Source organism: Osmia lignaria, chromosome 14 (genome assembly GCF_051020975.1).
Source record: "Osmia lignaria lignaria isolate PbOS001 chromosome 14, iyOsmLign1, whole genome shotgun sequence".
In the NCBI taxonomy this organism is placed as follows: domain Eukaryota; kingdom Metazoa; phylum Arthropoda; class Insecta; order Hymenoptera; family Megachilidae; genus Osmia; species Osmia lignaria.
The window spans coordinates 12,883,849-12,909,087 of NC_135045.1; the positions used below are offsets into that span (position 1 = coordinate 12,883,849).

At 33.4% G+C, this 25,239-nt stretch overlaps 1 protein-coding gene and 2 non-coding genes across 3 annotated transcripts in view; 2 read left to right on the top strand and 1 right to left on the bottom strand.

The window, feature by feature from the left end:
* The first annotated feature begins 4,710 nt into the window (after positions 1 to 4,710).
* Positions 4,711 to 4,782, top strand: TRNAC-GCA (transfer RNA cysteine (anticodon GCA)). Its single transcript has one exon. It is a non-coding gene; the product is annotated as a tRNA-Cys (tRNA).
* Positions 4,783 to 11,574: 6,792 nt separating this feature from the next.
* TRNAT-AGU (transfer RNA threonine (anticodon AGU)) lies at positions 11,575 to 11,648 on the bottom strand. Its single transcript has one exon. It is a non-coding gene; the product is annotated as a tRNA-Thr (tRNA).
* Positions 11,649 to 21,017: 9,369 nt separating this feature from the next.
* Lim3 (Lim3 homeobox protein) overlaps positions 21,018 to 25,239 on the top strand; it is a 73,575-nt gene continuing 69,353 nt past the window's right edge. The window contains exon 1 of the mRNA XM_034334858.2: positions 21,018 to 24,538. Coding sequence (XP_034190749.2) covers positions 24,268 to 24,538 — 271 coding nt within the window. The 5' untranslated portion in view covers positions 21,018 to 24,267. The remainder of the gene's footprint in view (positions 24,539 to 25,239) is intronic.

The window sequence follows — 25,239 nt, forward strand, 5'->3', positions numbered from 1 at the left end:
ACGGTGTGCCCTTAACACGTTCGCTGTGGACTCCGCCGATCCGCGTCGCCTCTGATCTTTAGCAATATGCGCGCGACGGGGATCCTCATCACATTCAATAATTAATATTATTTTTACTAATTTCATTCACCTGAAAATGCCCACAATTCTTCCTAGGCTGTCCCAAAATTGAAAGCGAATAGTGGAACCTGAATGTATCTGCACGTTGCCTCCTACGTTGCACCTGATGTACATACCTTGGACAACATAAGAGGAATTAGTCTCGTGTTATCTTTCTGCGTAGAATGAAATTTCATGTATTCGCACGAAGGAAATAAATCTAAATCTAAACACGGAATTGATCCAAAGTGATACGTGCTCACACGTGCTACGTGCACGGACAACATCAAACGCCAAGGGTCTTAAGGACCATAGGATCTACCCGTTCTCGTTAGATCATTGATGTGAAGCTATGTTGGGCACGGTTTTAGCCCTTAAGTGCTGTGTGCTGTTGGCATATAAAGAAAAATAATGAATTAAAAAGTCAGAAAGGCTATACATAGTTTGTTCAACAACATAGAAGAATTTAATTTCCTGGAACCCCATCCTGTAGGATCTCTTTGAAATAGCTGATAATCAGTCAATTATTAAGATGTTTTTTTTTGGTAGTAAGCGTTGTATACGGACAAATGTGATTGAGGTCTAAATTGACCCCTTATTTTGATTTTAAGGTATATTCGCACACGCACAGTGTGCTTGAAACAATGGCAACAGTTCGTTTCGAATTGGGTAGTATAGTATATTCAGTAACCATAACTTAAGACATTTAATTTTAGGTTAGCAAAAGGTAGATTCGATAGCTTTAAGGCTTATTTTCATATTAATAGTGTACAGAGTACTATGTCAAGTTTATAAATTGAAAGGATCAGAAAGAGAATAGGAATGTATGTTGCAGAACGTAATACATATTTGCCAAAGAGAATTCTGAGCTGTACATCTATACTTCAAAATGCGCCATTATGCGAACTCCAAACGCTGCGAAATGTGATTAAGAATCGTGAATATATTATAAGTACATGCAACCTGAAATACAGCATTGTTGGAATTGATAATGTTTAGTTGCTCGGTGCAATCACGAAAGTTATAATACATCATTTTCAAATCTCAAGTTCAATACAAAAATGAAATTAAATATTTTCTTAATTATTTTTTAACCAATTTTCGATTTATATATTAAGAACATAGTAACCTATAAGTAAAGAAATATTTTATAGGTATTAGACTTAAAATCAACAGCTATCATTTTATTTAAATTCACTATTCATTGATAATATTTGTAAAAATTAGAAGTTAAATGTTTGAAAAGAATATTCAGCAGCACAAATTCATTCTCATAAATTTTATCAAATTCAATAATTTCACAAATGTGTAGTATTATTGAAGTATCGTAGATAGATACATTATCGAAGAATTATTTTATATATATACATAGATATCAATATTGATAGCGCGGAAACAAATCACGGATAACACTTCCTGATGATAGCTGAATCTTTCATTCACTCCTGAATATCGAATCGGGGGATTTCGAGGTCGATAGTCTCGAAGAATGCATGAGGGAACCGCGTGATTAATTTATCAGCTAGAATCTCTCTCTTCATTATGAACGACACATATATTTGGGTTAATGGTGCCAGCTGGTTTGAAGCCAGAATAGTTTACGTGGTAGATGTGTGGTAAGAATCAAGTACTTACTTGTGTCTTCATACTGATCCCTTTGCATTTCATGTAATGAACGCCTTGTCCTTTAAGATGTAACAGAAATCTTGAAAACTGAAAAAGAAATAAGAGTCTTGAATAACTTTCCGATTCTGTAGTGTATATTATAATCATAATTAGAATTATTCTTGTAAAATAATTTAGATTAAAATTTGTTCTTTTTATTTTTTACATAATTGAAAAAATTTAATTGATGAATTTAAAAGATGATAGGTATGCTTATAATTTTTACAGTTTGCCGTTGAAAGAATTAAAAAATTTACCTATTTTATTTGAAAATTTACAAACTTGGGTAAAACTATAAAAAAAGGACTGTGACACCGAGTTTTCTGATTTTTAAATACGCATAGAAAGAAGTGCCCTGTGTAAAATGCACTTTGTTCAAGACCTCGGACGATTACGGTTCAAAAGTTATGAGGGAAAGAAAATCGAATATATTACTATTCAATCAAAATGAACTTTGCAACTTTTCTAAAAATTGCTACTGCATTATTCTTCTTTATTTAGATTGCCCTTATGCAAGTTTAAAGCATAACTATCGGAATATGAGACATTCAACGCAAATTTTTTCGCCTTTCTAGATCATAAGTCTACTATACCCTAACCTAATCCATTTTCAGTATGTAGGAAATTCATGAATGAATAAAGACAAAATGTTTGAGCGCGCTACCAGTAATTTTATTACTTTGCATAGGAAAAATATCAAAATCTATGATGAAAACATACTACTGTATGATAATTATCCATTTTTATACACATATTCAATTCACTGTAATGTAAGAAATACAAGTTCTCTTTTTGTTATAATTTTTGAATCGAGATTATCCCAAGACTCTGGCTTTTACTCTGGGCTCATCTCTTTACAACATTTCCAAAAATCAGCGAAATAGGCGTTGAAGCCTCTTTTTCTATAATTTTATCCTGTAGTAAATTCATTTTCCTATTTAATAAAAGAATAATTTTAAGAAAGTAACGTAACATTTCTTAAACTAAAAAACTAGTTTCTCAAGCACGGAAAGTAGCAAGAATTGTGAAAATTTATATTGAACTGAAGTAAATTGAGTTTCTTTCCGACTTTCTAGTTGTCACCGTATTTAAATACGGTGCGCAATCAATTTCAAAAGTTTTGAAGGTGAACGGAAGGGGTAGCAAAAAGCAGGGGCGTGAGTTATATCGTGACTGTTTTGATGGATTAATTCGCGAACCGAACGGAAAGCTGCAAAGACCGACTTCGGTGTTGGGTGGTTCGTTTCATTTTTCTAGTTAGCCGAGGAACTATTGAAAAACGACTCGTCGTTCTGTATGTTGATTTTTCGAATTCGACTATGTATTGTACTCCGATAATTGTACCTCAATGCTTTCTAAATATAACAAAATATTACAGGATCAAACCATTTTTTATTTATTTATTTATTGTCGTGTGAGTTGACTGCCACCAGTGATATTATCATTTATATTGGTGATTGTCTTACTTATGTCATCATAAACTTCCACTAAAATTAAAATATAAATAAATGACTGCTTATACACGATTTGTTAAATAATAGTATTTACATTACAATTTCTTCTTGCATTATTTTTCTATTATTTATTATATATTACTTAATATTCTTATTTATTCTAAAAAGGATATGATTTCTTTTACACACTTTTTATTATTCAGGCATTCCTTTATAGTTGAGGGTAGTTTAGGATGCAAAGAAGAAAAAACGTTTATTCTTGATAATTCGAAGTAGTTTAAAAAATGTTTCTGGTAAATTAGATTACCGTCAATTTGAAGGTTGAAGTTTTCCCTTCGCAATGATTGCCTGAAATCTTAATGTACGACTTTTTATTGCTCTTTTATTGTAATTTAAATAATGATGAAAAAATACAGTAGCAATAGCTAATTTTATTCATTTATTTATTAATACTGATAACATACATATATGAGGTGTCAATTCAAAGTTTGTTCATCTGATTAACTCAAATCACCGAAAACAAAAATGTAAAAAAGGAAGGAGAAGAGAAAGCAAAGTTATTGATGTCACGTTCACGCTCTTTTCACAAGTCCCTTTTGAAGAATCCCATGCTCTTATGGGGTCCTGTACACATCGATTGCGGACCATGTGCGCCTTAGTCACGGTGGCATATGGCTAAGTCATGAAGCCACTAGGTGGTCCTCAGTATATTACTCTACCTGTCGTCATCCGTTCCTTATGGGGGGTTCAACTTATGGCTATTTGTATGACAACAAAAGTTGTTTTTATACTGCCCCATGTCAGTCATTGATGACTTGCAATTACTAGAAAATATATGGTAGTTGTGGCACGTGCGAATTCATTCGTTCTTTATTCAATGACCACTATGGATACGTCAAAATTCTTGTGCTATAGTAAAAGAGACTTTCCACATTAAAATTTAGATGTCACTTTTTTCAAATTGAAAAATAAATAAAAAGTAGGTGTTTAGACCGCAAAAGATATTTCTTATTTAATACTGAAAGAATATTTAACTTATTTACAATTAATTAATAATTTAAATCTAAATAATTCAACGTTTTGTTAGATATCAGTTATTATAATTGAATAAGCAATTATTAAATCATGTCAAATGCAGTTAGAGTTATATTACATTTTATTTGGAAATAAATGTAATAATATAATAATTTTATTTCATCATATGTAGTAATATTAAGTCTAATAATTTTCTGTATCTATATTCTCATATTATATGTATAATAATATTATTCAGATAACAATCAGCTCTTCAGTTATTTTATGTTTAATCATCTTTTTAAACAAATTTTAATGTACGTACACCTATGTGTATGTTAGATGCTATTATATATCATATTACTTGTTCTGCTTATTATGTATAAAATTATATTTCTAAAATAATTAGATTTATCTATTAATTAGAATAAATTAGGATATCACCTAAAGACTGGTATCAGAGAACCTTATAATAATTGGGGGTATAGCTCAGTGGTAGAGCATTCGACTGCAGATCGAGAGGTCCCCGGTTCAAACCCGGGTGCCCCCTTACCCTTATTTTTTCATTTTTTTTATCTCTTATTCTACACATTTTATATTTTAATGTTATTTATAAGTTGGTTTGTCAATATCTGAACCAATTCTAATGAAATGACTATTTTTAAATGGAGGAAATTACTATGCTTAGACGTTCATTTAAGTCAATTTACTATCTATTATTGATTTATTTATCTTTAGTTTAAACCTATATATAGATGTAGGTAATGCTGGTTTTCTTAATGTTAAGGTCGTAATGTTGTTTTCTTATTTTTTAATACAAATACTGATAAATGGTACTTGCAATAACAAAAAGTAAATAAAACACAATTTTATTTTACATAATTGTAGCATCAAGTTTAACCTTAGAAATCCTAAGGGAAAGTTGAAAAACTTCCACAAATCTTTACACTTTTCAACCTTTTGGAATACTTAGGGTTAAAGAACTCAAAAAGATGGCTACAATATTATTTTCATTTTTTTTTAAATACAAATTTTAAAATACAAAGAAAACATCGTGTTACTATGACGCGTCGTTTTCAGAACAGAAGGTTTATCGATCAATCTTTAAGATCATGTACCTAATCACACTACATGAATGTTCCAAGCGAGAACCACCTGCTCCAGCATTAAACGTTAAATCCGTAAGCTCCACAAAATATTCGATAAAATCCGTGAAATGCCCTCTATGTTCCGGATGATCAGGCCAATTGGCTGATCGCCAAATGAAATGTATATGCGGCATAAGTTTCCCCATTTGACTCGTTTGTCATATTTACGTTCATGCACCCTCCTATATCGCCATTCATTACTGGTAACCGGTACGTGTATAGTGTTTGGTGAAAAATGAATCAAAGAAAGACGAACATAAAGTCAGCCAATTTGATTGCATAGACAAGTGAAAATTATAGGTGCATCTAATATTTTCGGAAAATATAATAGAGATTCATTCACAGTTTTTAGATCATTCTATGCTGATTATATGTATTTTAATACAATCTTGAAGAATTATGGTTGTTTTATCTTAAATTTTTGTATCATTTATTTTTAATATAAATAATTTATTTTAAAAAAATTTATCAATAAACTTTTTGATATTAGCAATTATTAACCAAAAATTAACCTTCGAATAGCTGGACCAATAGTTAGCTAGATTTTCAAATCATCTACAATCAGAGGCCGATTGCAATTTAAATTTTTACTAGGAGATTAGTGATTCTTGTAGAATATCGGACCTAATTTTAATTAATTAGGCTTCAAATCCTTATCGGCCCACCAAGAATTTTTCTGAACTCCCGATGGTTAGTCCATTATCCGCTGATTGGTGCATCGACAAAAATTAGGCACTTAAATTTCCACACGAAAGATTTTTAAATATTAGAAATAACATAAAATTCAGAAAATTAACATCTTAAACGATACGTTGAGTCAGCGAGGATTTGACTCCAATATCCAAGGGTTAATAAGCTTATTTAATCCTCGATAATGTATTGGGTACCATTGCTACCTTTACGCGATTTTGGGTAAGTCAAATGACAGATGGTACCGCGCTAATCCACCATTATCGCTGCCAATGATCGGTAGTGCGTTGAATAGAATACTTTCGATTCACTAGCTTTAGGGATTCACCCTGAAGGTAGTTTAGTATGAGCAATCGCGTGAATCACTGTAGATCGATCTAACTGGTCTAATCCAACGATTGATAGGAAGAAGTATTGATACATGTAACTTTCTTTCAGAAGGGTTAATTGTTGTATTTGTTTCATTGTTAGAATTATAACACAATAATTACCAAAAGTAAATAAAGATGCTATTAAAAGAATTTTAAACAATTTATGTTGCCTATTATGCGATATATAAGACAAAATTATAATAGTCCATTTATAATCCATTATAATGGCCCAATCAAGACAACACTTTCCTAATATTTTTTTTTTTTATTTCATTAACTAAATATAAAGAGAAATTATTCCTTTTTATGATGATTTTAAATTTAAATATTAAAAGAGAATTTTTCATTCTTACAAACTTTATTTTAAATTTTTAATTTAAAAAGCTAGTATTCATATTTATAGAACTCTTCAGAAAAAAGATTATCATAAATTATTATAAATTATTAGAATTTATTAGAAATGATTAGAAATCATTAGACATTAGTTGCGAAGTTTCCACTGTACGATTTGCTTTTATTCCCTAAACCCTAAATAATTATTTCATAGTGGTTATACTCGATGTAGGTATTAAATTCTATTGCTGCTTCTAAATTCTAAATCAAACAGAGTAAGACAATTTTTGATAACTGAATTAGTTAGATGATAAGTAATAATTAGTACAAAATTGCCAGATGTTTTTGAGTGGTATTTTTTAAATTGAAATCGAAATTTCGATAATTTTATATTTTCCTAGGCATTTATTTATAAATTCACAACCCCTATGCCGTATACGGTCGAGAAGCATGGTACAACATGGAAGACCAACGCAAACAGTGGCTTACCACGTGCGATAGGTTCAAAGAGCAGGATCCTTGCTTCAACCACTAGCAAGGCGGTAACAAAGGGTCTTCGTCCCTGAGGGGTTTCTACGTTTTGTCCTCGGAGGATTGTCAGTCTCACCCCAGGCCGATATCTAGGGGCTGAACGTTTAAATTATTCATAAACAGTCGAGTGATTTGTAGAATATAACTTACTATTACGTGCTATAACGTCCCCGGCTTCATTCGAATTCATCCCGACCAGTTAATATCTGACTCTTTGTCGCTGTCTACTTATACAGATAATAATTTCCTACATTTATGTACAAGGTGTCCATTCAATGAACATTTTTTTAAGTTAGACTTATTTATTTTAACTTTGAAAAACATATGTTTATAAATTTGAAAAATATTATCAAAAAATTATTTTATTCACTTATTGATAAAAAGGTTTTAAATTTTATTTAACAAACGCATTATACAATTCTTTTTCATTGAAATATCATTCATACTATAATGATAAGAAAAATAATTTATTGTGATAGCAATATTATTACGGCTAATATTTGAAACTTTAGAAAATTTAATTGTTAGTGATACTGTTACCGCAAATGAATTGGATTGATAAAACATCGATGCAATGATGTCTGCGTGGAAAGAATCGTTCACGACGCTAATTTAATTTTCCCTGAGTTCACGAGAGTCTCTTTGTTCAGAGGTAATCCAAGATGGAAACCAATTCAGAATTCTGCTGACCGAAGGTAACGCGAAGCAGAAAAGTTTTCTCGAAAGCCGAAAAGAAATGCACGATATAAAAGTTTGCAGACCATTGTTCCTGAATTGCTTAACATTGCAGAAACAATTGTCGTTCTATTTTATAATACATAATTTAAAATTCTTGATCGTTAGGTACCATTCGAAAACTAATCTGATAAAAATGATTATTAAAATTCTTTAGTATAGAAAAATTAATGTTAGTTTTTCCCATTAGTCATTCCCATCTAAATTATTATTTTATCAATTATTAATTTCAACCGGGACTCATTTTCACTTCTTTCAATTATTATTTATTACATTATAAATAAAAAAGTTTCTTTAATGTTACTTCGTAATGTGTAATAGGGAAAGTTGTATTTTAGAAATAACAAAATTATTTAATAAACAAATATCACGCTTATAGGAATCCATATTTCTTAAATAAATCCATTCTACTATTGAAATTCTAAATTTCTGATTATCGATTTTTAAATTTTTCTGAGTTTTGATTGCTACGTTTCCCAACATCAGTTTTAAAGGTTTAATTTCTAACCAATTTCTTAATTTTAATTCCTAAATTTAAAAATATCAATTTTTCCAGTTTAATTTCAATTTCAATTTTGAATCAAATGAGAGTTTACAAAATTGCACGCTTTAAAGAAAAACTCAAAAGCAAAGTAGTTAGTGTACATTTTTCATATTTATTTTGTGAAACAATTTCATTTGATGCTAACATTGTTTTTTCTCTTGACATGAATCGATACATCAGTGTTTATGGGTAACCCATTTTTCGCGAGGAAAAATGTATCCGAGTATATATGTGACATTCTATCAGTTAAGCCACCCCAACTTGGCTAGTGATCTAATTTAATTGACACCCTAATAGCGAGCCTGTACGGCCGTTAGAGTTTCGGGTATGGTGCTCGAGTGCTCGTGGAGAAGGATGAAAATATAAGGGTGGTTAGCTGGGCGACGCATGGGGCGAAGACAATTGAATTTCATAGGGGTTTGGCCGCTTAACCAGCTAATTGGTTTGTTCATGTTACTGCAAGTACATAACTTGTTGGCTATTCGACTGACTCGTTATTTGTCCGTACTTTTTACTTTATACAATTAAACGGTAAGTAGGGTGCGTGATTTTATAATAAACAGGAAATAGTTATCTTACCTACATAGAACAGTGTTCTCTTCAATTATCTAATTGGTATTAAGAAATATCATTTTGAAATAGCTTATCTTACTAAATATTAAATTATAAGTTTGGTAGATGTGGAATCATTAAAAATTCTAAATAAAATATGGATAAGTATAGTAATTAATATAATTAAGCTATAATTAGGAATTTTTTATTTTTTATTTTCATAAATTTTCAACATGATAAAGTTTTCATTGTTCTTTCCTTTACACTTCAAACATATTCCACCTCTAATACAAAAATTCATTTCAAGAATAAAATAAAAATTTGTTAATTCCATTCATAAATAGAACAGAATTTGATGGGATAAAAATCTTGACATGAAAATGTCACTATAAAATATTCAAACGTATTTATATTTCAATCATTAACAATTCGATAAATGAAACATACAAGTAATTATACGTAGATATCAGTAAAAAATATAAACATAAATTGTAAATTATATGAATCAAGAATTTCTGTATGTGTTCGCAGAGGAGGTAAATGAATTCCTCGCCTCTATTCCGACCAGCCAAGCCACTAAGAAGCGAAAACTGTGCCCCTTTACGGCACTTTCATGAAGTGAATATTTAACTTTACGTCTTGCGGGTTAAAAATGCTGACCCGCCGGCAGAGGTTTAAAAAGTTGGCGAAGTACCGAGATAAAAGATAACGGCTGATAAAACTTGCTCAAAGTTTCGCGCCAAACTGTACGGTACTTGCGTTAGGCACGTAGAAATTACTCCTGTTCTTCCAATTAGAAAGTTTTTCATTGTTTTTTGATAAGCAATCATCTGAATACTTCTCGTGAAATTTTCCAGACAAAATACTATTTCTGTCAAAACATTGTCATTCACCTAAGAAATAATTATCATTACCCATTGATAAAATCTAATTCATAGTGTTAATGACGGTAAGAATTATTTTTAATTATTGTTAGTTAATGTCATTTGATGTTAATTAATGTAGTTGATTAACCCTGTATGGATGAAACACCTCTAAGCTTGATATTATGCATGAGTCGTATATTATTTATCTAAATTAAGTTATTTCTTCCTAAAAGCATACACTGTAAACTTATAATCTCTCTACCTATAAACTTTATTTTGTACTAAAATCATAACAAGGATTTGCTCTTTTTCTTCTCCAACTGGTTAAGTTTTAATATGCAACTTTTAAATTAAATAAAAAATTATTTTTAGCTTAAGATTTTCTTTGCTTATCCATGTCAAGTTAAAAGCTTAAAATTATAAGGATAACTCTATGGATGTATTTATTTATAATCATTTAATTTGTATTTTACATTTCACAATGATATTGAATTAATAAAATACTGTGACATATTTAAAACATTCATATTAAAAACACGATAATACGTTTGGTCGTATTCCATTCCATCGTTTTAAAATCAAGCCAACCGGTATAATTAACAGAATTCTGTGTAACATCTGTTCCAATCCTTTTGTTACTAATTTAATTACTACAGCAGGAAACGAAATTTTACATTTTTATTATTAAGACTGGTTGATTTGGACCATTATTTATCGTAATTTGATTTTAAAGCTGTTAAAAGCGTGGGACTCTTTTTGTCCCAATAGTATTTTTTTGTAGGATAATAATGACCCATCAATAATACAATATATTTCAAGAAATTGGGTTATTAAATTTAACATTTTCACTGTTGTAGTAGAGATCAAACATTTTTAAATTTCGATTACTAAGGATACAATTATTTAATTTTTACCTAAAAATTGAAAGTATAGCGTCTCAAGTTAGTATCATTAACGTAATAAATAATTAATATAATTAACATAATACTCACGTTACCCAACATTTATTTTGTTGTATTTATTATTGATTATACACCAAATTAACCCTGAATGACTTTCCAAAGGACGCTGTGGGTTTTTGAAGCTATAAAATTCGTGTCCATGGAATTGCAGTTTATCTCACAATGCGTAGATCTCCTGCCGTACACTGAGCAAAAAATGACTTTTTTTGTTCAAAATTGTCTGGTCTTCTCAATTTTTAACGGAATCGAACTTTGCATTATCGGCTACGAATCGTCTGATGGATTAATTGGGCTATAGGTTCTTGGGGTGAAATTTTTTCAAAAATCGACTTCCTTACTCCTCTTTAAAATCTTTCTACGAGTAATTTGAGCCACCATACGTTCGATTCCGTTAAAAATTGAGAGCTCCAGACAATTTTGAACAAAAGAAGTCAGTTTTTGCCCACTATGTGCCGTCATACACTAAGGTTCAATACAAAATTTAAGACGCCGCTTACCGATTAACTGATAACCATCTAACAGTCAACGCGTTAAATGAACTTTGTTCTGCCTTATATTAAAAGAAATAGAAAAAAAAATTAATTTCCTGGAATTTTTGTTTTAGGAATCCAGGCTCCGGAGGGATTCGAACCCTCGATCTCCTGTTTACTAGACAGGCGCTTTAACCAACTAAGCCACGGCGCCGTTGAAAATCCGACGAATTTGTCCATATTTCACTTATGTGATATGCTTAATATACATAAATTAAGTTATACTTAATAATATAAATTATAATTCATTAAAAGTGTCACATTTCTATCTGATGAGATAATATAAATTGCTGGAATGAGAGTTACTTCAATTTCAACTATTTTTATTGTGCAATATTTTTCCTTATTACTATTTTATAATTTATTAATGAATAGAAAAAATGATGATAATAGAAGCAAACAGGTACATACATATATAAAAAAAATTGGTATTAGGTTGTTGGATGTCAAATAACCAATTTCGAATCAATCAATTACGATGGATCAATTTACAGTTTAATGTTGCTCACTTTTTAATTATTCCTTATATGTACTTCCGAATGGTTATGGATCTTTTGATTTGTTATTTCAGTTTTCTAGTTTGTTTCTGTTACTTTTTGAACAGAAAATTAAATATTCTCTAATGACAACAATACCAATCGAATGTTATACGTTAGTCGATTCGTTGTTTATTTAAGCTAATAAATTTTATCCCATTTACACTAAGGATATTGATAAAACGTTTGTGTAATCATTTTGGTTAAACTTTAAGCTTTAAATTGATATGACATAAGTGTTATTTTACGATACTTTTATGTCATGAAATCATGTCAGATTTTTTTGTATTTCGAGAAACTTGGTATAAATTAAATACAAAATAATAAATTAAACGTCATATACTATTTAATACAAAATAATAATTCATAAATTTTCTTTGAGCCAAATCATTTTGGTTAAATTTTTTAAATACCATATAAAACACTAACAATATTTTTATGGAAAAGTTGGGTATTCTTATTCATTCCACTTTATCTTCCGCATAAGAGAATATTAGATTAATTATCGTGGCCAGGAATAATCTTCAGTCATATTTTAATGTCTTTCAATTCATCTGACGTACAATTACATTCTTTTATTATTCATTCTTATTAAAAGTAAATCTCTTCAATATTAAATGCATCATTCTCTTTTATCTTTTAACCTACCGCACACTTCGCGTTCTTTTCATACATTCGCAATTAATGCACACACAATTTGATTATATTTTCCGTTTCTGAAATTTGATTGCTTCTTTTGTGAATACGTAACACGATTGTAAACAGTGTATCAAAAGATTCTTTACAATCATACCGAAGGTAGATTAAAGGCGTAGCTCGAGGCAAAAGCATATTCCCTTTTCAACAAGTTATCTCGCTTACTTCGTTAACAACTAATAATCTGTGAAACTGGATTGCTCCTGCTACGATCCATTAATTTCTTATTAATTAGGTCGTTAACATTGAAAACACCATTGAAGAATCTGCCGCGAGCTTTTCAGCGCGTTTAATCGAATTCCCTCTGGAGCTGGCTTCATTTGATTCAATCAATACATCTTAAATTACTTGTTTTATTCAGAAATTGACATTCACATAAATAAATTCGACAAGTCTTATTAGTTATCTATTTGAAATAAGAGGTTAAATAATTTAATTTGATCCTTATTTTGATATTAACGATAAGATATATGAGTATTTACACGTAATTTTCATAAAAGTTGTAGTTTTCTTTTTTTAAGGTAAATTTTGAAAAATACTTAAAATTTTTCAAAAACGTCTGTATCATATTGAAAATTAAATAAATTACATAAAATAGGTGACACATTGGTCAGTGGTAATCGACATTACAAATTTAATTTAATTAATCCTTAAATAGCAGAGCCTGAGTCAATCGTGACCCAAACCTGCAAAATATAGGTATACAAGAATATTAATCTAAAGTTAAATGTATAATTTTTAAATGAAAGAGTTTCATATATTGAACAAATAGTTTTTAAAGGAACAATGTAAAGAAAATGAAAATATGTGAAATACAAAGTTGTATTAAAATTGGAGCTCTCTCCATGGTCCGCCGCCCAGTTCAGAAATCAAAATACTAAAATTGTTACAACTACCATACAAATTATATGATTAATATAAAATATGAAACTGAAGCATTCTATCAAAAAATTAATTTTTTATACTTTCATTTTGTAATGTATCTGGCTAAATATTTACTAATACCTACATTCGCAGTGAAAAAAGCTCTATAGATAGTAAGCCATTATACATAATACAATTTATTTAGAATACAATTAACTTAAGTTTTTCCCTTTATATGGAAAAAAAAAAAAATATATACACATCGAATTGAGTATAAAAAGGGGTTAAAAATTCTGTATTGTTTCTTACTTATTTTGTCTATCCTCTGTATGTATTGTACTATCAGTTTTCGACAATAAACAGTTTAAATATCAAGATAGGAAAAGCTCTCAGAAGCGAAGAAAATCGAGAAATACGATGAGCAGATAGATGTATGGATAAAGAGTAGACGTGGGAGACGAGAAGACAGAGAGAAAGGGAGTATCGGGTATTCCTCGTAAATTCTCGCGAATAGCTTCAAGTAAAATATAGAGGTGGCTACGTTCCGCATATGTCATTCCTGCTCTTTCTCGCTCACTTTACGAATACTCGCGGACGATCACGTAGAGACGGATAGGTGTGCGGTTCTGTTTTAATCCAGCGCTTCTCACACCAATGTTCTGTCAGTAAAATTGATAGAAATTCAGTAAATTTAAAAAAAATTTGTAGTTCTAGTGTAGAAATGATTATCATCCCTAATTTCTATTTCGATAACATAAAATTTATTCCGCCTTATTTCTTTTTATGTAAAATTATTTGAGACTATCACACAAGGAAGACGTTTAAATAGATAAACGTTTAGATTTTTACGTATCATTTTTAACTTTAACTTTATATTATAATTTTTAATAAATAAAAATGTTGCAAAATAGCGGAGTTATTCGCTACTTTTAAAATCTATTCTATTAGAAGTCTAACCAGAGCATACGGTTTTAGGGACATGAAAATATTGACAAAACAATAAGTACAACATTTTAAAAATAAAAATATTATTTACTGAAACTGGCAGTGGTAACAATATGTTATTGACATTTACGATTTTTCTTTTATTTTACAAGATATTATCAAAACTTATTTTCTATCCTACTTTCCACTATCTTCGTCAAGAACGAAGACAATTTCGAAAGGGGCAAGTTTGAGAAACTCTGTCTTAACTTACGTAAACGACGATGCCATTTGGAGCATCGTGTCTAGGTGGGTGGAGTTGGAAAGAAAGAGAAAGGGTGAAGAGCAAATCGTGGGGACATTTCACACGCGACAGAGCACATGCTCGAGCCAGCAAGTACGAGGTACATTGGAAAGGACAGAACAAGATGTGTGCCCGATGAAAGTACATTTTCTGCTTCTATACTAGGGGGTACATAGGATATACGGAATAAAGAATTGTTCTTTTCTATTTTGCTCCTGGAGACTGTCGATGACGTTAATTTTAACATATTTCCTTGAATTCTATTGTTTCAATATCTATTACCAATAGATATGTAGAGGTTTGATATGTTTCTTAAAAAATGAAACACGATGTAAATATTGTTATTTAACATATTAAATACACTGACATAACTAGATGAAGGCCAGGGTAGGCCATATTTGGTATTTTAAAATTTCAAATTTCCAAAATTGTAAAATTTCGAAATTCTAAAGTTTTAAAAATTTAATATTTTACAATTCTAAGATTCTAAGGGTTGAAAATTCCAAGATTCCAAGATTCCAAGATTTTAATATTCTAATACTTTAACGTTCGGCATTTGTCAGACAGGTTTGCACACGGTACCAATTGCCGTGTGCTAATTACTATGGTGTTATTTGTATCAAGGCTGGTTGTTATTTGTTCAAACACGGACGAACGAACAACAGGGAACGAAGAACAAGGATTTCGTATCGGGAATAGTAAACGAAGAGCGATACAACGGCTAAATAAAACTAGCAGGACTGCGATATCAATTTCCAGAAAACCAAATAATTTTTCCCTTCGGTTTGAGGAAAATAACGGGAAATATCGTTCTTTCGGTGCGATCCTCTGGCGATGCCTGTGCCTGTCCTGGCGCATAGAGTGCAAAACGAAGGGAGAGTAACCATAGTAAGCTCGAAAAGCTCTGAACAGCTCGAAAAGCTCGAAAAACCCGAAAGAGAGTGTCACGTTTCCATGGAAACCTGGTGGGGCAACTCCGCCTCTGGACTTGCCGGTTCGATATCCTCTCGTCTGCTTCGTTGCTCCAACGTCAACGTGTTCCACATTTTTCCGAGCCAGCCTCGCCAAGTATTTTCCCTGTTGGTTCAATGGAAAAAAAAGAAAAACCGAGAGGAAGCACCGATGGCAGTGCGGCGATCTGAAAAAACCTCTTTTTTCCAACGAGACACTTCGATACTTTCAAACCGTCCGAGGATCCTCACTCCGAGGTCCGAGGATACTTTCTTCCTCATAACCCAATTTTCATCCTCTGTCAGGTTCGATTATATTAGTTTTTTAGTAAAATGAAAGGGTGGATTTAGTTCGCTGATTCAAAGTGTATTTAACGGAGAATGATTAAAAGTCGAGAAATTATTAAATATGTAACCGATTTCGAAACATCAAAAGTCTGAACGGATTTGATGACATGAAAGTATTATAATCAATTTAAATCTTAAAGTTTCCTTGAAACGAGTTCATCAGGAATTCTTCGACGTTCTTAATATAATTTGAACGATTGCCAATTATAGTAAATGATGGCCTATATTTCTAAACATCAAAAGCTTGACACAATTTGATAACATAAAAATGGCATAAAATAACACTTATGTTATATCAATTTGAAGCTTACAGTTGAAAATGTCTATATAAACCTTCGATCAATATACAGACTAGTTAATGCAGAAACAAAGATAAAAATCTCAGAAAATTTATCGGTGTCAAATTGTATGATCCTGCTAACCATTTGACATTTCTTCTTCATGAAATTCAGCATCCATTGAATTTTTCATACACTGGAGTGATTAGGGTGATTAACTCCAAAAGTGTTGTTTCGTTTTATAATTTTTGCCATGAAGCAAATTTTATGTAAAAAAATAGAGAAAATCTGATATATATGTTACATAGTTTCTGTTTTATTTCAATTTGCAGATATAATACCTACTCATCGTCAAATTTGGTAACCCCATATAGTATAACTTACTTAAAATAAAAAATCAGAAAAAGTGACTATTACTATTTTCTTTCAAACAATTGCAAAAATGTCACTGAAATGCCATTATTTGAAAGCGTATGCAAATACCTTTTGAATCCATTCTAACAGTAAGTGCAAGGATTAAGAAAATGATAAAATCCTATTATGGACAGAATGGAAGTTAGAATTAAATTAAATTAAAATCAATTCTGAATCATATGTAAGGCAAGGAGTAGTTTGTGCTCTAAAAATCGTAACCAAGAAATTTCGCGGGAATAAGTTTGAAGTGGCGCGCGCAAAACGTGGTAAAAGGTAACGTTACCGATATCTCGGCTGGACGTGACTGCGACGTCGGTCCGAGGTCGAGGAACGTAGGTTTAATTTCGTTGAGTGCATCCAACGGGTGATCCGACGGGTCGACGCTACCCTCTGGATATGTGTCTATTCAGAAACATGTGCATGTAAGTCGTCATGCGCGCGCGAGCGTGCACTAGCGATGGGCATTCAATGCACCCCCAATTTGATTTTCAAGCAAATCTGTCGTCTTAACGTCTCCAATGCTTGTTCATTGTGTACCTGACAGAAGAAAAAAAAATTTTATTCATTTTGCAACTCACTTACACCTTGTCAACTCTTAGATGGCGGAGGGTATTAGCTAAATTTGTATTTTCAAAAATTTAAGTATCTAATTTCCAAATGAAATGGTTTTACATATCAGAAATATAATGTCTAAAGAAATAGTAAAAAATTTCGAAAATTAGAGCTAAATTTAAATTCTAAAGTATATGTATCTTTAGTCAGCAAAGTACCTACTCGGCTCCATCGTACAAGGGTTAATAAGGGGAAAATGGGTTACTATGGTACGAATTAATTTTTTTTCTTCAAAGTAAGAGTGGAAAACGTTGGTTAATAAAGTGTAGAATTATTAACAAGTTGTAATAAATTTAAAACAAAATATGATTTTTTACAATAAAATTAGATAATTTAATTCTTAAACAAATTTACCTTTTCAATTTTGCACGTTTGAAATACTGCTTAAAATAAGTTGAGAAAGTCATAATAAAATATAAATATTGGCATTGTATTTGAACAGATTCAAAGAAATGTTAGTTTCGAAGAAATTGAAGTTTTCAGGGTATGAATATTTCTAGGAATTTTGCTGCAAAAGATACCGGTTCGTAAAATACAGTACGTGAAATGAATTGAGAAAAGCATATAAAAATTTCAAAATAGGTATGCTTCTTCAAACAATAAACCTGTAGCTCATTTGAGAACACTTCACGCGGTTTTATTTCTGTTCGTTGACTTTAAAGTCTGACCGAGATTTTCTTCGTTTCTTCAAGAAAAATACAAAAAAAAAATGAAGAAAAGCATCACATCCCGAAGCATTAATTCTAGAGAAAGCCGAAATGCAACATTGTGCATGATCTTTAAAATGTATGAAGTACATGAAGACTTTGAAAAAGATTCTGAGATAAAATTATCCCGTAGTATTACGGATCCATAAAACTTGTATGGTTCATTATACCTTAATCCCTTTTCTTTTGTTTTTATTCAACTTCATTAAAAATTATCAAAACTCTTCATTCATTAACACGTTGACTGTCAAGGAAATTGACACTATAAAAATGTAAGAAATAAGTAGAAGAAAGAAAATTTGGAGTATCAGTAGAATTACACTGAGACTTTAAATCAAATAATTAATGCATAATATTCTTAATATTTATTTTATTCTATTTTATATTGTATCAGCTGTGATTATTTTCTTCCCGGTAGCCAGCATATTTAAAGAAGTATGTGATATATAATTTTTATATTGTATATGTGCTTTACAATTTGTCCAGCTGGACATTTGGTAAATTTTTCCATCAATTTATAATACATAAATAGCTATACAATCTTCATTTACAATTTTTATTAATATAAATGTTAATATAAATCTTAATGTTGTCCTTCGAGTCACTAGAAGAGTTTATAATCTAGACTCATAATATACCTATCCATCATTTCAGAAAAATTACTAACATTTTCAAAAATGAATAATTTTAATTTGCTATTGAATTTGTGATTTCTATCCTATTTGAGTTTAATTTGTATTAATTTATTCTGTCTCCTGTATATCATTAAATTCTATTGTATATTAACTTCTAACTATTCTATTCTATTCTATTTATCACTCAATCCAATAAAAGTAATAAAACAATTTTTAATATAGTGTTTCTCAAGAACTTACAATTTTTTACCCCCTAATTATTAGAATATAAGAATCAAACACAAATAAGGATTACCCATATGTCTGAAATTTGTAATTTTTATTCCATTTTAATTTAATTGCTAGTAACTTATTCTACTGCTTTCCTTGCATCACCCAATTTTATTTGATATTAATTTTTAACTGTTTCCCACCTTGAATCTTTCGATTATTCCTCAAACCCATAAAATTTTTAATTGAGAGTTTCTCAAGAACCATTTTGCCTCCCCTGTACACTATTTGTTAGGATATGAAAAATAAAAATGAATCAAGAGTTACGCTTATGTTCTATAATCCAATTTTACTTTTCACGAATACTAAATCAACGTGGTGAGTATTTAAACGATTCAATTCACCTTGTTCCCATCGCTAGCATTCGCGATAGTACGTTTGGTTTACGGCGCGAGTGAATAACACATAGAAAAAGGTCCCTGTAGCAGTGATTCACCTAGGTACAATAAAAATATGTCTCGCTCTCCAGCTCTTGCCAGAATCAACCCCTGTCGACTACTGAGGGGCGAAGTGCCGGCTTAAACCACCCCCGTACACGCCCGACGCTCGAAGGGTAGGTTGGACTTGGGTCCGACCAACCCGTGGCCGCCATTATTGACCATCGGTCTTGATTAGCACGATACTGTTCTGCCTCTTTCCTTTCGCAACCTTCCGAAGTATCCGAAGCGTCGCCAAACTTTTTTTTTTTCATTTTGTTACCTTCTTCCATCTGTCATCTGTTGTTTTTTTATTTCGTTTTCCATTACAAGATGTTTGGAGATTTTCCGCTCCACCATGTGAAAAGATATCTTTTGTTCTCTGGAAGATCGAAACGAAATTCTTGTTATTTGTTTGAGATCGCTCAAAAATTCTGTTTCTTGAGTTTTAATTTAGGATGAAAATAATTGAGATCCTTTAGTAGTTTCAATGGTCTTCTTTCAAATTTTACCCTTAGATAATGCTTTGATTTATTTTAAATGAGCAATAAGATTTCTTCTTTACAATTACACTGTTATGATTACAATAGTGATTCTTATTTTAGAAAAGATATGATTTTTTGTTATTTGGTATAATATAAATTAAATGCCATCATGGTCAACGATAATTAATTTAATAAAATAATAAACTAGTGAAGGAAGAAAGAAAATTTGAAATACTACTGAAGTTATCTACACTAGCAATTGAAATTAGCAATAGATTTGAAGCAATAGATTAGAAAATTAATTTTTAATGACTTGTATTATCTATACTATTCAAAATTACCATTAAATCTTGAATATAATGCGCATGTCCGATTTAGTCTGACAATACATATCCATAACTTTTCAAAATTCTATTTTAAATTGCATAAAATATTTGTTAACAAAACTGAAACTTTCAATAAAAAATAAATAAAATTTATTAAGGAATATCCTTTATCGACGTCGCCGGCTCAAAATTTAGCTCGGCGAATTTCTCGCATTAAAATCAAGGAATGTTTTATGAATATTTGTTTAAATATTGATAGGAGACCATTAACAGTGTCGAAAAATGTTTACTTTTTTTCATAATTCAATATAAAATCTTAGAAATAAAATGACGATCACCTAGATGATTCAAGGACAAAATTACCAGTACCAGTTTCACAGTTCAGAGATGCTCAATAAAATTCATCTTTCGCATTCCCTTGAAACGCAACCTTCAGACATTCAGCAGAAAGGTGACACGACTTGTTCTACGTGTTCCATCGTTCGACTTTTCCATTCGATTCGCTCGCACGTACCGCAAATCATTCCAAAATCTTCTAGTAGGACGCGTCCGTGCCCCCTGCGCGTATCTCGCACGAGGGAGACAGATTTGCGGCGCAAGCGTGCCAACGTAGCTACCCCACCAAAGCTCTCCCCCGTTTCGGTGCGAGCTAGTCCGAGACGGTTCGGTGGTGACCATGGATGGTAGGGTGGAAACCTCTCCTCCGACAGGGCTATGCACACGGTTTCACAGAACGTTCAGAACCACCACCTCCACCTATCTATGCGTCCCTCCAAGTCCCTCCAGGTCCCTCCAACTTTCTCATCCTCGACGCTGAAGCCGGGAATCCCGCGAAGCCGACTCCATAGTGTCGCGGTACCCGCTAATCAAATCGCACATTCCGAGATCTTCGTGGCAGCGTGCATTTTTTTCCGCTCGATTCATAGATATTCATTCAAGTTTCGTCACTTTGATAGAGAGCATCTTTGAAATGTCTCAAAGTATCGTCACTTTTTTCGTATCGCGTCATGCGATGATTAACGGCGCATCGGTGATCGCGCGAGTCGCTTGACGAATCGACGAACCCGTGGACGGTGAACGAAGGAAGAACGAAATAAATTAAATGCAGAACATTACCGAAACATCATGGAAGTATGCATCGTATCGTAATCATCCGCGTTCTTCATTTACCTCGGAAAGTGGACTGATCGGTGTACCATTTACGGAGTTGGACAGCATAAAAGGAGAGGAAGATTAATTCAATCGGTAGTCCATCGACGTGGAAGATCAGTCACCGAGCGGAATTCGAAGGATTCCGAAGAAAAGTTCGGACCAGCCCGAAGGGAAGAAAGTCATTGTCAGTGGTGGATAATCATCGTCGGCTGAATGGACGGGTGCGTCGGCCGATGACGAGTTCGAGACGCGTCCTCTCCACCGATGCGAGGGGCAAGAAAGAAAAAAGAAAAGGAGAGCGTGGCAGGACGAAAATCGCGATTCAACAGCCGTGGAATTCGTCGTTTCTTACCGGTCGCGGTCCTCGCATTCGGCTCGTATCTGCCGGGACGAAAAGGAAGACCCGCGACGAACGGCAACCTCAACGTCCGAAAGTATCGCTGCTACGTGATTCATTGGGTTTTTCTCTCTATTGGCATTCGGAATTTACATCGGTCCCGGCCACGATTTCCATCGACACGCGTGTAAAAACTGCACCGCCTCCTGCTGCTGATCAAAGCCGAACGCTCGAGATAGACGCGCTGCGAACAAGATTAGAAGGATAGAACTGAGAAAGCCTTAGACTGCTATCGAGGCGATCTTCGTCTTTCTACTCGACTCATCGAAACGTGGCCGCGGCCGCGGCCGTCGCGAAAAGGCTCGTTTCGACTGCCACGTTGAGATTCGTATTAGGATCGGAACGCAAGGAGTACTCGTAAGAAAGGCATCCTCCTTAGCTTGCTGGGACCTGGATTTTACCATTTTACTCGTCTTCTCGATGTATTAGAAATACAAAGTTTTAATGTACCGATGTCGAAGAAATGTTAAACAGCATAATATCCTCCCAAGAAACTTCCATAAAGAAGTTCAGAGGGATCTTCAGTGTTTTAGATTGTTTTTATTACTTTCGTATCAGTGCTATCTCGTGTCAATTATAATGCAACCGCGGAAGCATTTCGATGCACTTTGTAATGATCAATTATGAAACTGTCTGGCGTGAATTATACAAGGTCTGAATAAAGGGTGCCAGGGCAAACGAAGATAATCTCGCTAAAAGGAGAAAAGAAAACGAGAAAGGTCGCAGACAATTTTACAAAGAAGACCGGCTTAGATTGGAGAAACATAAGCAAGGTTATGGTCGAGATAAACCGGGAGCCGTGGACAAACCGATAAGACGCGAACTGTCGCTTTGGAGTTCAGAGCACGAGAGGGACCGAACGAGTCCGTGGCTGGCCTCAGGTCCGCTCGGACCTTGCCGGAAACCGAGGTGCTCTGCTCTCTTCAGTTCCATTCCTGATCTCGACCTGTCGATTCGCGTCTCGATCCGTCTGCAAGCGCAAAAATTCAGCCCGGGAATTTCAGTGATGTCGATCATTCGACGCGGTGACGCGCGATTCCAAGTGACAGTTTTTCCTCTTTCGTGAAACAATTTAACTATCTATTGACAGGGAGCTCCGCATCGTTACGTTTTCATCGAGACGAAAATTCTTATTGAAAGAATGCAATTTTCATGAGAACGGATAAGGCGATTAACGACTCGAAACGTTCGAGTCATTGATCATCGACGTTGCGACGTAAGCACTGTCGAGTGTCCACTTTATTGCCGGTAAATAGTGGTATTTTTCTTGTTCGCGAAGTCGCAGACAGAGACTATTTACAAACATGCCATTCAGAGTCAGCTTGTAGCAGCGGCGCTCGTAAACATTCGTAAGCGTCGTTCGCTCGGCACGCTCGTGGTGATCCTAGAAACAAGAAACGTCAGTGCTTCTGTTGCGCCCGATACGCGATCGTTCGACTGACAAGCGTGCGGACTTCTCTACCCTGTGGCAGACAAAGTCATCGGAAGGTGACAAAAGTAAAGAGCCTCTCGACAATCGATCGTCATCAGCGGTTACTTCGCAACAGCGGGAACGAGATTACGACGGGAACTTTGGACGATCGATCGATAAAAAAACGGGAAAAACGATTGTTTTCTTCGACGTCGTTCAATGTGATCTGCCGAGACGCGAACGATAGGAATAAACAGGCTCGATGAAGACGGCGAAAGTGTGTGTCGGTTTCGTGTGTCTGATCAATTAAAACTGTTCAGTTAGTGATAGAAAGATTTTGTGTTCTGACGAACAGTGACCCGAGAAGTGTACGCTGAATTCAGTTTCAATTTCAAATAGTATATTGTCTCAGGCCTAGTCAACATCATCAAGAATATTAATAATTCTTCATATTTAAATTAAAACCAACTAGTTTTTTTTTTCTTCGGCGACAAGGGAACACGACTAAAGATGCATTCATAATTGAAAAGGTTCATTTTCTGCGTTGAGGAAGGAGAAAATATTAACTTGAAAAGTGTGCATTGCATTAGGTTTCAATTTCATAAGTTAGCACCATACAAAATAACAGAAATTATTCTCAACCTTAAAATCAAGACCAAATCATTTTCATCAAATGTGCAATCATAATTGAGTGAACATTAATCTTGGAATAAACTACATATATAAATAGAGAAATTTCGTGCTGCTGGAAGCATTGATGTTTCCCCATCATCTAGAATAATACCAATTATCCTCAGTCTTGGTGTCTGCAAATGTGCAATTATAATTGACGACTGATTAGAGAGACTGATTGAAAGGATCCAAGCTTAAGAACAAAAGAGACGGCCGTCGGTCGGTGTTCCCACGATTGCCTCTTCCTGGTCTTATACTGGAGCTGTACTTGCCGTACGCACCACTGCCGGGGGGTGGCGGAATCCTCCCGGCGGTGAGCAGCGGTCCTGGTTCAGGAGGGTGTCGTCCGGTACTGTTGGGTGGCGTCGATCTGTCGATGTCGGCGGCAGTGCAGCCGGTCGCGACGCTGCCGACGCTACCGAGTAGCGGTCCGCCGCCGCACAATCCGCTTCACCATACACCTGGGGGGCTACCTCTGCCACCATTGGGCTCGGCACCGGTGATGATGCCTCGGCCACCGGCGACCACCATGCCATCTTTGGGTCCTTCGTTACCGCCGTCGCATCAGGACACCGGCGACTTGGCAGAGGCTGCGCCCAACCAGGACGTCCTCTTGGCTCTCCTCGCCAGGAACAAGAACTTGGAAGGTAAGGATTCTTTCGATGTTTTTGTGAGATCTGACTGGGCTGTGACCGTTCCAGAGCGCGATTTTCTTGTACGAAGACAGTATTTCAGGGAAGATTAGGTATGTTTGGTTCTACCTTTGATGTTTTTGAAATGGAACAGTTGCGTGCAACTTACTAGGCTTTTTTAAAATTAAAGAAACGAACCACTGTCCTTATTGTTTACATCAAAGGACAGGAGGATCCACGTTAAGTTCTTTAATGTTCTCTCTAAACCTTTAACTTTCTTACTTAAGAAGAGCCTCCGTTGCACCGCAATGTACCTATACGTAAGTCTATCACGGATGATGCATTCCAAGCATAAAATATACAAAATTTATAGCAGTTGAGAATGTTATTATTATACATTGTTTTGAAAATATTTATGATTGAAGCAATAGCTAAAGGATTAACCTCAATCCTTTGTATACGAAGAATTTACATATGTATATGTGTTTAATAAACACTGTGCTGTTCTGTAAATAAATGAACAAAGGCTGTAAGCTTAAAACAACAAAATTGTTCATTAATTTAGCTTAAATAAAAGGTCTTTCTGTACAGAGCGTTGAGCTGAAACATTATTTGTTACCTACTTGAAGAATTAAGATGATGAATTAACATTTATGATATGTATTTATGTAAGATTTCAATGAAATAATAATATTTTGTAATTAATTTTAAAGATG